This window comes from Sinocyclocheilus rhinocerous, unplaced genomic scaffold (assembly GCF_001515625.1).
Source record: "Sinocyclocheilus rhinocerous isolate Xijiao unplaced genomic scaffold, SAMN03320098_v1.1 scaffold896, whole genome shotgun sequence".
NCBI lineage: Eukaryota > Metazoa > Chordata > Actinopteri > Cypriniformes > Cyprinidae > Sinocyclocheilus > Sinocyclocheilus rhinocerous.
The window spans coordinates 662,056-675,843 of NW_015648505.1; the positions used below are offsets into that span (position 1 = coordinate 662,056).

Here is a 13,788-nt window from a genome sequence, read left to right on the forward strand (position 1 = left end):
ACAGGCCTCTCTCATCTTTTTAAGTGGGAGAACTTGCACAATTGGTGGCTGACTAAATACTTTTTTGCCCCACTGTAAGCTCATGTAAACACAAGCTTATTTGAATTTTGCCCAAGAAAAGTTTAAGCAAAACCAATTAAAAACTCTTTATTTTTTTGCACATCAATCCCTGAGGGGATAAAGTGATGGGGGGAAAAAATGTGAGATGGGAGGAAAAATAATATTTGAATGCTTTTACGACACCCCACCACCCCATGCTGTAATATTTTGCAGCATCAGGTTTACCAAGTTAACTGGTAACACTTTACAATAAGTTTCAATTTGTCAACATCAGTTAAACATGCATTTATTAATCATAGTTAATATTAATTTCAGCATTTTCTAATACATCATTAAAATGTATAGCTGGTAATATTATTTAATGGACATGACCTGACATGGATTAACAATAAACAGTTGCATTTATATTAATTAATGTTAACAAATTAATGTTAAATACTGTAACAACTGAATTGTTTTTTGATAGTTAATCAGTTAACTAACGGTAACTAATGGAACTTTATTTTAAAGCGTTACCAGTTAAATTTATAGATCTTAGCAAATTAAATTTGTAAAATAGATATTTTGCTCTTAGGAAAATAAGAACATAGCATTAAAAATAAATTGTTACATTTTATAATTAAACATACTACTACTACTAATAATAAACCATTTGCTAAATAACAGTTTATTAGTGTAGGAACTTAAATAATGTGACTTAAATAATTTAAATAGTGTGCATATATCAGCCATTTTACAGAAACTTTGAAGGCGGCTCATCCAATCAGAATTTAGAGTCAGAAAATATCTGTTATATGGCTTTTCTTAAAGGAATAGTTCACCCAAACTCACACTCATGTCGTTCCAAACCTGTGTAAGTTTCTTTCTGATGTTAAACACAAAAGACGATATTTTGAAGAATTATCTATATATATTAAAAAAATTAATTGGTCCCCATTGACTTCCATGGTAGGGAAAGAAATACTATAAAAGTCGATGGGGACCATCAACTGTTTGATTACCAGCATTCCTCAAAATATATTATTTTATGTTCAACATAAGAAAGAAACTCCTACAGGTTTGGAGTGTCATCAGGGAGAGTAAATGACGACAACATTTTAATTTCTGGTGAACTATTCCTTTAAACAGTCCATTTTTGATACTCATCAGCCTTTGACATACCATATCAAAGCAGACACTGTTCAGATTACACATCCCGGTGTTAGTTTTTAGAGTTGGCAGACAACAGAAAATGTGTTTAGGATGTTTTATTAAGCTGAAATTAAAGCAGTAAACTAACATTGCTTGTGAGTGTCAGTCTGAACCTAATATCCATCTTCTGTATTAAAGACGTTAAAATAAATGGCATTAACAACAACACAGGTTATGTAGGGTTAGAGGGAAAGAAAAAACAGACCAGCAAACAATTGTTATTCCATAAACCCCCCCAGCAGACATCTGTCTGCAGTGTCCCACAGGTGAGCAGGCAGGTGTCAAGTGATGCATTCATTATGTGATCGGGAAGATGGAAGCAAGACAGCGTGACCATGACAGCATTAACATGAAAAGGGTGAAAACATGGCAGCCGAAGCAAGTGATAAACAGCAAAACATAAACATCTTGCAATGGCCAGAAGGAGCATGTCAGAATGAAGCTGAAGTACCAAACCCCTTGAGGAAAATATAAACGGAAAGTAGAATGGTAAGAAAAACAGCAATTAAAAAAAGGACAGGAGCGGCAGCAGTTTGCAGGCCAGCGGAGGGCAGGTTTGGTCGAGCTGGTTGGCGGTGCTTAACTACCTGTCCTGGACTGTCTCTTTGCCCTCTTAACGGAGCTGGGCTGGCCATTGGTGCTTAACTCCCCTGGACTGTCTCTTTGCCCTCTTAACGGAGCTGGGCTGGCTTTTGGTGGGCCTGCTGGAGCCACTCTGGGAGAAGGGGGCGGTCAAGAAGCGAACTCCCAGTCCTGCAGCTGACATCAAAATGGAAGCCATGCCTGGAACGGCCGGAGGCCATGTGGAGACATGCAGGAGAAAGGGAGGAGGAGGAGGAGGAGGAGTGAAGGAAAGGAAGAGTAATGAGCCAAGAGTGGAGAAGCCAACCACAAGTGAGGCATGCTCTGATGAGGTCAAGAAAAGTTTAGGGTCCTACTTACTGCAGAGGAAACAATATCAGTCCAACTATAGATGCTGTCTACAATCCCACCTGCTCTTGATATGTATCTAGGACTAAATACGCTAAATGCAGTACACAGAATCCAATGCGCTTCAGAGACCAACTGTGATTCGATCATTCAAACCACCTTCAGAGGAAACACGGGTCTCTTTTGGCTATCTGACTATTTGCATAAAGTCTGGTCCACGTTGACAGGAAGAGACCATTTGATTGACATGTAAAGTTACCAACCACAAATCAAGCTGCTTTTAAGTGACATTTAGGAAATTTGAAATCCATTGCACCATAATAACAGACCAGCATGAAAAATGTATGCTTCCTGATGCATCACAAACAACATTAAAACAGCACGGGGTTTTAAACTTGTGTCTTTAAATGCACCAACACATTTGGAAAAACCTGAACATAACCATTACATATTTAAGAGAGCAAGACTTCTGAAGTTGAACTATTTTGTCTTGAGACCCATGTTGTGAAAAGCATCTGGTTGGGGTCAGATGGACCCAAATTAGTGTAATTATGCAGTACATTAAAGGGGGTCCTATTATGCTCTTTTACAAAGTCTTGATTTTGTTTTGGGGGTGTACTAGAACATGCTCTCATGCTTGGTGGTTCGAAAAACGCATTATTTTTCACATAATTTACATTATTACCATACCTTTCTCCCCAGCCTGGCACAAACGGCTCGATTAGTTAGGGGTTTGATGAAGGCCCGCCTTCCGAAAAACGAAATGTGTTGTGATTGGTTAGCTGTCCCAGTGCGTTGTGATTGGCGAACAGCTTAGACGGTGTTTCAGTACTGCCCCGCCCCTTGCCAAAGCAGCAAGTTCCGTCTGCTCCGGTATAGTTAAGGATGGCGTCGATATTGCCATGTCAATTTGAGTCGGATTCAGACCCCGAAAATATTGAACAAGATAATCGCGCAGAACCTTTGCACGGATATTGCAAGACATATTAGAGTGGTATATATACATATTATTATGGTGGTAACGTTATTGTTGTTTTGTTTTTGTTTTTTTGCTAAATTAACGTTTTAGTTTTTTCATCGCGTACCTTGTCAGTGTCGTGCGCTTTGCTTGGCCATTTGTTGTGATAAACAGGAAAGTGTGTCCAGCTGAATTCAATTTGAGCAGACTTGAACTCTATTTGTGGCGGCATATATATGCAAATTCATTCTCTGCCAGCAGAAGGTGCTGTTGGAGTGGTAGAGATCTAGGTTTCCTTGGTAACCGCTGTACACAAAAGCAGCTCTCCTCTCACAAACACTGCTTTATCAGACATTACATGCAAGAAGAAATGAAAATGACATCCAAAATTCTCTGAAAACAGTTGGTTTCCTTCAGAAATACAGTGATATAAAAACACCCGCACCGGGTTTCGATTTTCACTGTAGTCTCATAATTGAAGTGTAAATTCTGCAGATTACATCATTGTCCAGTACTGTACTGTCAGCAATTTATTATAAAAACGTTTTCAAAGATCTTATGGGCTTGAAACATCTTGAGGGTGAGTAAATGATCATAATTTTAATTTTGGGGTTAACTATTTATTTAACATTCAATATTCAAACTAACACTTACACCAATGTTGTAACTCTCACAAAATCCAGATCACCCATCTAAACATTTGTGTTTGGATCATCCGAGTCTGACATTAATCCTAGTCCTAAACGATTTCTTCATTGTTTGCACACTACATAGTTTAGTGTTCCAACTATTTGCACTCCTCGCACACACACCATTGTCCATGCAGAAGCCAGCACATACACAAAAATCACGCAAAAATGTCAGTGGATTGTGCTGCGGATGAAAACTATAATCACACAAAATGTCCACAAAATGGAGTGGTCAACAGTTAATCATGAGTGATAAGAAATCCTACAGTTAATCTAATGTTTGCACCGATCACGCCACCTTCAGTCTAGTGAAAATTACATTGGAAATGTCACTTTGTCCCAGATCTGTCTTTCTGTTCCCCGAACGCCTCATGCATCTTAGTGCAGCTGCTGTCAGCTACAAGAGCAACAGATATCCAACATCCCCAGACACGCACCATTAGCTTGAAATTCGTAAAAAGGCAAACTCTTTCAAAGCACACCAACTCAAACCCCACAAACTGGTGAGTCAATGAAGCCACTAATGTCATAAACTGATATGTGACAAGCAGCTGATGTAAGACAAAAACATCAAGGTGGAACCAATATACCGCAAGTCTGAGGCATGAATAGACTTGTGACATATTCACTGAAGAATGCCAAAACTAACTTCACTGACTATCACTGCTCTGGGAAACGTTTGTGTGGTTCATACTGACACTCCCAAGAAACAGTTCAGCTGCTACTGCAGCATCAAACACTGTCTGGGATGAGGAGAAGGAGAGCCCAGTGCATCACTGTAAGGATTTTTTCTGCTGTGGCATGTGTGACGGGTGAGTGCTGTACCTGCCAGTGCAGAGTTCACATTACTGGATCCGCTCATGTGTAGAGGGATGGTTGGGATGCTGTGGAGACAGAAACATAGATACTTTAATGCACATAGACATTAATGCATGAGAACAAAAGCTTTTCACAATGACCTACACTCCCATTACGGAAGCTGTGTCATGTTCTTTTTATGATACAAAAGAAAGAGGGAATTGAGTTAGCTGAGATTCCTGTTGACGACCTATTAAAGATAAAATGAAAGCAAGATACGATCCAAGGAAATTCCCCAGCCTTCTCAAGCTGTCATGGTGTAATTCATGCTATGCCATCTGATATGTCTTTTAAACATACACTACCTTTTCAAAGGTTTAGGGTCAGTAAGATTTTTTAGAAGCAATGAATGTTTTTATTCAGCAAGGATGCATTATATTGATCAAAAGTGACAGTAAAGACATCATATTTCAAAAAGTTTCTATTCCAAATAAATACAATCTTATCGTATCTTAAAAAATGCATCCGTTTCCACAAAAACATTAAGCAGCACAACTGTTTTCAACATTTTAAATAATAAGTAATATTTCTTAAACACCAAGAAATCAGCATATTAGAATGATTTCTGATGGATGATGTGACACTGAAGACTGGAGTAATGGCTGCTAAAAATGTAGCTTTGCCATCACAAAAATAAATAAATAATAATAATCACATTTTAAAATATATTAAAATAGAAACCACCGTAATAATATTTTACAATATTACTCTCTAACTATATTTATGTAGATAAAGCAAATACAGCCTTGGTGTTCATAAAATAATTCTTTAAAAATATATATTTTTTAAAAATGTTACAGACCCTAAACTTTTGAACGGAGTGTACAGTATCTCACAGAAGTGAGTACACCCCTCACATTTTTGTAAATATTTTATTATATCTTTTCAAGTGACAACACTGAAGAAATGACACTTTGCTACAATGTAAAGTAGTGAGTGTACAGCTTGTATAACAGTGTAAATTTGCTGTCCCCTCAAAATAACTCAACACACAGCCATTAATGTCTAAACCACTGGCCACAAAAGTGAGTACACCCCAAAGTGAAAATGTCCAAATTGGGCCCAATTAGCCATTTTCTCTCCCCAGTGTCATGTGACTCATTAGTGTTACAAGGTCTCAGGCGTGAATGGGGAGCAGTTGTGTTAACAAAAATGTGAGGGGTGTACTCACTTTTGTGAGATACTGTATATGCACATACTCTGAGTGCATAAAAAGGAATGAAATTGAATTCAATAAATAAATAAATGAATACATATAGTTTCACTGGTTGATATGACAGTAGTTTACAAAGATTCAGCATCATACAATGTTTTCATCAACAATTCTGGGTTCACCAATGCCATTTTTCATAACGGTAGGTGTTCAAGTCATGTGAACTCGACCACTCATATGGAGAATAAAGCTTAAACAAATCAGAAATCACTTTAATAAGGAGAATGATGTGAATTTATCTTAACGCAAATGTCACATTTTCTACTTTTCAGATAACAAGACTTTTTTTTAAGTGTCAAGAGAATATGAAACCCAACATATAAGTACTTTTAAAATATCAATTTGATGCATACCCTGAAAGAACAACATTCCAGTAAATATGTGTACTACAGCAAAATAACAAAAATGTAAAGTAAATCCCACTGATTTATGCAAATTTAAAACATGAGTGTCTAAACTTCATTTAAGATGTTTCTGCTACTATTTTAATCTTCTGTTTTCCTAACGATTCTACTTTGGTTCATCTATGTAATGACACTCCCACAGTGATCTGAGAACCTCATGACACTTGGGTGTGATGAGGCTAAATGCCAGAAAATTTCCATCATTCCACACTGTGTAACAAAACTGAAACCCTAAATATGAGCATATCTAAACTTCAGCAAAGCAACACTAATAAGTTATGTACGCTCTGTCCAGATGCTGTCTTTTATTGCTCGTGTTTTACTATTAAGCTAGTGGTTTTGGTTTTGACTTCAGCTGAGACTGTTCATTTCAGAGTAATCATAGTCTCAGCCTCAGATGTCACGCCCACGGACATTTGATGCATATGGCACACAAAGGTATAAACACTTCAGGAGTTTAGAAATCGTCATCGGATTGGTTGAATTATACAGGACTTCCGGGAGACGAATGTCGGATTCTTTAACGTTCCGCCTGGAAACAAAGATACTGTGACGCCAAACCCCCTTATGAAAGAAGAAAGCCGTCGTGTTTACAACTGTGATGACGAGCGCTTATCAGGATCAACTAAACGCTGCATATTCAAAAGTATGTGAAATATTTAAAGTTCGCCGCATAGAATCTTTAAAATAGACTGAACAAAATTATAAACGCAACACTTTTGTTTTTGGTTTTCGGACCCCCCCGGACCCCCCAATACAGTAAAACTGCACATTTTAGAGTGGCTTTTTATTGTGGCCAGACTCCAGACCTTCAGCTGTCAGTCTGAAGGTCTGGCTACGCGAGACTAGAGTAATCATGACAGATCATAACTTAAGGTGCACTTTGTCCACTTGTTAATGAATCTAAGGTCTCACAAGCTCATATATGGATGTTTGTGTAAGTTGACTGTGTGAATGAGGAGTGAGATAGGCATGCGTAAAAACAGACATTTCCTGGTTCCTTTCAACCTAACTTTCCAGAAAAGAACAATAACTAAAATCTGGGTCTTCCCCTTTCAGTCAGCACAGTAAGTGCAGACTTGCTCTCCTCCACATGCCCTAAAGACCCACACAGAGGGCAGGATATGACACCATTACAAAGAGGAACAGCCAATTATAGTATCAGGACAAAAGGAAGAACGATCATTAAAATCAGTCCAGACTGAGAAAAGAAATTATCATGCTGTCATACTGGTTTTCCGGTTTACTTTTTTGCACATTTTCACGTGTATTAGTTCCATTGCAAATTTCTTAGGCAACCACAATTCTGGTTGCGCTTTATTTTTACGATAAGTGCATGAACAACATACTTACGGTGTACTTACCCAAGAAAGTACTGAGTAATATAATGTAAATGCATGGACTTAGAGGAACAGTTCACCCAAAAATAAAAATTCTGTTATCAGTTAAGGTGAGGTCACATTTACCGTTGCTCAGCAAAATTTTGTGGGCAAAATCCAGTCATTCTAATAGAAATGTGCACGATCTGGAGATTCGCATGAGGGCAAAAGATTTCCCCAAACAGATTCCCACTCAGGTTCATGTTTCATTTTTCACAAATTAACTGTGCTGACTGACAGAAAGCTGCTTTGTTTGAAAGAGACTTCTGTGTGAGCTGTACTTGATACATCGCTACACTATTGACAATAGACAATAGCCCTTTTTTGCTGTGAAATTCTGCTGAAACTTTGCTAATGTGACTGTACCTTAACTTTCTTTTTTTTCCTCTGCAGAATACATAAAATTTTGAAGAATGTTGGTAACCACCAAATAGTTCTGCTTACCATTGACTTCCACTGTATAGACAAAAACAAAGACTTTTTGAAGAAAGCCATACTGGTATGGAACAACATGAGGGAGTAGGGGTGTGCCATATTATACCGTCCACGATAATAACGGTATAAATTTTTACATGATAAAAAAAGTGTCATATCACGATATCAATGACATAGTGACGCAATGACGTTTGGCGGATATACGTTCCGTAGCACGCACAACAACACCACAAATCCAATAGGTGTTCGACTTGAAGCAGTGCTGCGCAGACTGATCAGTGTATGACATCAAAGTATTGCGAGAGTCCTGGTTCCTTTCAACCTAACTTTCCAGAAAAGAACAATAACTAAAATCTGGGTCTTCCCCTTTCAGTCAGCACAGTAAGTGCAGACTTGCTCTCCTCCACATGCCCTAAAGACCCACACAGAGGGCAGGATATGACACCATTACAAAGAGGAACAGCCAATTATAGTATCAGGACAAAAGGAAGAACGATCATTAAAATCAGTCCAGACTGAGAAAAGAAATTATCATGCTGTCATACTGGTTTTCCGGTTTACTTTTTTGCACATTTTCACGTGTATTAGTTCCATTGCAAATTTCTTAGGCAACCACAATTCTGGTTGCGCTTTATTTTTACGATAAGTGCATGAACAACATACTTACGGTGTACTTACCCAAGAAAGTACTGAGTAATATAATGTAAATGCATGGACTTAGAGGAACAGTTCACCCAAAAATAAAAATTCTGTTATCAGTTAAGGTGAGGTCACATTTACCGTTGCTCAGCAAAATTTTGTGGGCAAAATCCAGTCATTCTAATAGAAATGTGCACGATCTGGAGATTCGCATGAGGGCAAAAGATTTCCCCAAACAGATTCCCACTCAGGTTCATGTTTCATTTTTCACAAATTTAACTGTGCTGACTGACAGAAAGCTGCTTTGTTTGAAAGAGACTTCTGTGTGAGCTATACTTGATACATCGCTACACTATTGACAATAGACAATAGCCCTTTTTTGCTGTGAAATTCTGCTGAAACTTTGCTAATGTGACTGTACCTTAACTTTCTTTTTTTTCCTCTGCAGAATACATAACATTTTGAAGAATGTTGGTAACCACCAAATAGTTCTGCTTACCATTGACTTCCACTGTATAGACAAAAACAAAGACTTTTTGAAGAAAGCCATACTGGTATGGAACAACATGAGGGAGTAGGGGTGTGCCATATTATACCGTCCACGATAATAACGGTATAAATTTTTACATGATAAAAAAAGTGTCATATCACGATATCAATGACATAGTGACGCAATGACGTTTGGCGGATATACGTTCCGTAGCACGCACAACAACACCACAAATCCAATAGGTGTTCGACTTGAAGCAGTGCTGCGCAGACTGATCAGTGTATGACATCAAAGTATTGCGAGAGAGGTTCTAGAGCATATTCGAGCGCACACTCTTACCCATCAAAAATAGGCGAGGCGCTTATCTTTAGCGAAGTGGCGTGGAGAGCCGCTTCTGAAACGTGCCGCGGCGCCGCTGGTGTAAACAAAAGCATTTACTAGAGTGGCCGCATCGGAGCCGTAACGCGCCGCAGACGCGTGCAGGGTAAAGGCTTGTTTGAGGTGCGCCTCGCCTCTCCTGAAAAGTAGGCGAGAGTAGGCGGCTGCGGTGAGGGGAGGAGTGAAATAAGCGCAGTCAAGACGGACAGATCTGACCTCTCGAAGTGGAGCAGATACCTACGAGATCAAAGGCGGATATCGCGTTATTCTCACTCATGCGCTGTGTTGCTGATAAACATGATATAATTTCAGTTCTGTTGCTTTTATATGAAAATAAATATGATGAACAAGACACTCAAAGTGCTTGCTATTTAATTCCATACGAAAGGTGTATTTATCATCCATTTTTACTTTAATACAAACAATGTATTTTAGATTTTTATAGAAATATGACAACAATCACATATCTCACACAGAGTCATAGTGTTTGGGAACATTCATGCATAATTTAAATACATAATCACATGGAACCAGATAAAAAAAAAAAATTTTTAGAAGAGAACGCAGCATCACAGTTGTCTGAACCAATTAGCATTAGAGGGTTAGTTCACCCCAAAATTAAAATTCTGTCATTAATTGCTCACCCTCATGACGTTCTAAAACCGTAAGACCTTCGTTCATCTTCGGAACACAAATTAAGATATTTTTGATGAAATGTGAGAGCTCTCAGACCCTGCATAGACAACAACGCAACTGTAATGTTGCCAGGTCCAGAAACGTAGTAAAGGACATCGGTAAAACAGTCAATGTGACATCAGTGGCTCAACTTCAGTTTTTGCGAAGTTACGAGAATACTTTTTGATCGCAAAGAAAACAAAATAACAAATTATTTAACTATTCTTCTCCCCCGAGTTATGTCTTCCGCCATTTTGGAGAGTACCCAAGAGCGTAATCGATGTAATCAGCGTTGTTTATGTTCGGGGGAGAAAGCGGGCGCATGACCGTAATCTGCATAATCAGCGTTGTTTATGCTTGGGGGAAAGCGTGCGTATGCATTGTGATACTCTCTAAAATGGCGGAAGACGTAACTCAGGGGAGAAGAATTGTTGAATAAATTGTTATTTTTGTTTTTTTTGACAAAATTAGGTAGTCTGTCATCGATGACAGTAGCTCATTGGAAAAGGATGGAAAATGCCCCTTATTTTGTTTGCATTAATAAATACTGCTGACTGCCAGCTGCAATCACCAATAAAACGTTGTTCCATGCTTTTTTTTCTATATCGTCATAAATATCGTTATGGCAAATATTCTTGAAATATCATGATATAATTTTGAGGCTATATCGTCCACCCCTATGAGGGAGCGTAAATGATGAAATAATTTTTGGTCACACTTTATTTTAAGGTACAATTCTCGCTATTAAAGGGGTCATATGATGCGATTTCAATTTTTCCTTTCTCTTTGGAGTGTTACAAGCTCTTTATAAAAGTTAAGACTTGTCCACGCCCTCCTAAAACACCTAGATTAAACACGCCCCCACATGTCTACGTCACTGTGTGGGAAGATTTGCATAACACCGGCCAAATGTTCACGTAAAGAAAGAAGGCGTAACTTTTATTCTCGCTGTAGTATTGTTGTTGCCGCCGCCGCCATGTTGTGGAGATGCTGTATGTTTCGTTGTGAAAGCGAAACTACTTTGATTTGGCCTTCCAAAAGAGGATGATAGCCACTTCGTCATGCATAGAGCTGATCCGTGCTGGTCGGTGAGAAAATGCCTGATCCGCCATGGCACCCCGAATGGGTATCACTCTGGAGGCCCGCCATCCCGTGTCTGTCCTGAGGGACCTCCAAAGCAGGGGGAGTAATGTCAGAATCTGTTCCATGTCTCGTGTTGTGTTTTCCTCCCCCACGTGTTCCAGTTTAATGTTTATGCCCATGTTTGGTTTTTCCTGTCCTTATGTTTATTTGTTCCTGGTGTTCCTTGTTTAGTTCATTTGATTCCAGCTGTGTTTAATTCGTTTCTGTGGATTTAAAGTGTGTTCTGCCCCTCGTTTCCCGTCCGCTGTTAAACGTCATCTCGTGTTGTGTTTCCCGTGTTCCCAGTTTTGTGTTTGCATTAAAGACTTTGGATTTGCTTTAATCTTTGTCTCCTCGCTCCTTCATTCCCGTGCTCCCCGTGTGAATCACGACACCTAGTATGCAGAGTTTCGGTTCATTTTTGTGCTGCGCGAAAGGAAACCAGACGGCAGAAAACGGCATCCTATTTTTCGTTAGGCTTATTTTACAAAAGCACAAAGATTTGTTTTTATTGTGAATGTACACAAATAAAAGCAAACCGTTTACAATTTCGATTATCTTTATGACTAAAAGGAGTAGTTGCTTCCACTGTTAGAAGGAAAAAATGTAAGTGATTGCGCCGGCGCCGCATGCGCGCACACAGTTAAGCATTGCTACCATGACAATGCAGCTTCTTCATTATCATCATAAAATACAGTCAGTCAAACATACGGAAAAAAACACACTGCTCAGTTTAAATATGTAGTAAAATCTAGAGATGCAATTTTCTTGGCCGATTCCGATCTCTTTTGATGTTATTTTACATTTGATTACTTTAATTTCTGTAGTCTTCATTGTAAAAATTAAATACAGATTAATTCTTACCATTAAAGTTATAAAACGTATTCAGTCAAGAGCAGAAAGAGATTTTCTTTGTCTTTTGTTCTTTTATTCACATGACAGACAGCAGTAGGAATACTGGACTGCGGCCCCTTTAAGAGTTTATCCACGGACCCAATATAGGGCCTGTTTACATCTGGTTGTTTCATGCGTTTTCGCTGATCGGATATCTATCTGATTTGTTCAAACGTTTCCATTTACACTTGGCCACAAAAATGTGTCGTCGCAAAACGGATATAAATCTGCTCTTCAATTCCCGCGCTATATTTAAATTTAACGGCGTTCACGTCAACGGAAAAAAAAGATAAGCGATGCATTTTATTAATTATCAGCTCATTTCAAGATCAAAGACCACAATAGGAGAGCGCGCGGCATCAGCACTGGAAAGATAAGTTTGTCTTACTACTTTTAATTAGGGATGCTCCAAACCGCCTTTTTCACCTCCGATGCCGATTCCGATACCTAGGGTTCAGTATTGGCCGATACCGATCCGATACCAGTGAAGTTTTTTTTTCCATTTAAATAAATGTAGAATTTATATATCTCTGTGTGTGGAACTGATAATTATTCTTTTACATTCTACTAAATACAGACTACTTCATTATAAAGAAAAATAAACAATAAATATTAAAAAAATATATGTATATTCGTAATCTATGACAAAAATATATCATAAACTAGTTTAGTGGATAATTCAGCAGCAAAAGTTCTAGAAAAATCAGTGCACAATAATTTTAGAAATCCAAAGATTTAGTGAAAAAACTAATATTTTGTGGGGAACAAATAAAACTAAAATATTTTGTGGGGAACAAATAAAAGTGTTGCACTAAATATGGTAAAATGTTACACATTGCTATTTGTATTATAAAATATTATAAATTAATGCTATTTGTATTATAAAATTAATGAAAAACATTCATGAATGTATTTATATATAAGTATACACTATAAAATTAAAATACATTTCTTTTAAATGTATAGCATATTTTTTAATAAGGCAACAACATATGATAGATTTGATAGGACAAAACAAATACAGTACGGCACGAAGCGCTTACAATATGCGCACCCGGTGTGCAGAATGATGCACTTGAAGCAACACGGAGTCACAGCACGCAGCGCTTTGCATTAAAAAGTCCAAAGCACAAAGGGAAGAGAAATTGATGCGTAGTGTATTATATCTGTGCAACAGTTATAAAGCCTTTCTTTTAACAGTTTTAAATTTCAGTTACTGTGTACGTTAAAAACAATTTATAGTCTTTTCTACGCCCGTGTTTTGTTCTCACAGACACCCGGTAGCAAGTAACAAAACAACATTAAACTCCGGCAAGAAGATAAAGTCCTTTTTGCAAAATCATAGACATGTATTAACAAATCAAGTATAATGGGAACACAGAATGATCTTGGAGAGAGCTTTACTGAACTGACTGTCGTAATCGAATGCGACCAGAAGCAGACTGAGGCGATCCGACACATCCTGCCCCGGCG

The 13,788-nt window shown here is 38.1% G+C and overlaps 1 protein-coding gene across 1 annotated transcript in view; it reads right to left on the minus strand.

The window, feature by feature from the left end:
• LOC107709752 (probable E3 ubiquitin-protein ligase DTX2) overlaps nt 1–13,788 on the minus strand; it is a 26,036-nt gene that overhangs the window by 5,386 nt on the left and 6,862 nt on the right. The window contains exon 3 of the mRNA XM_016514354.1: nt 4,654–4,712. Coding sequence (XP_016369840.1) covers nt 4,654–4,712 — 59 coding nt within the window. The remainder of the gene's footprint in view (nt 1–4,653; nt 4,713–13,788) is intronic.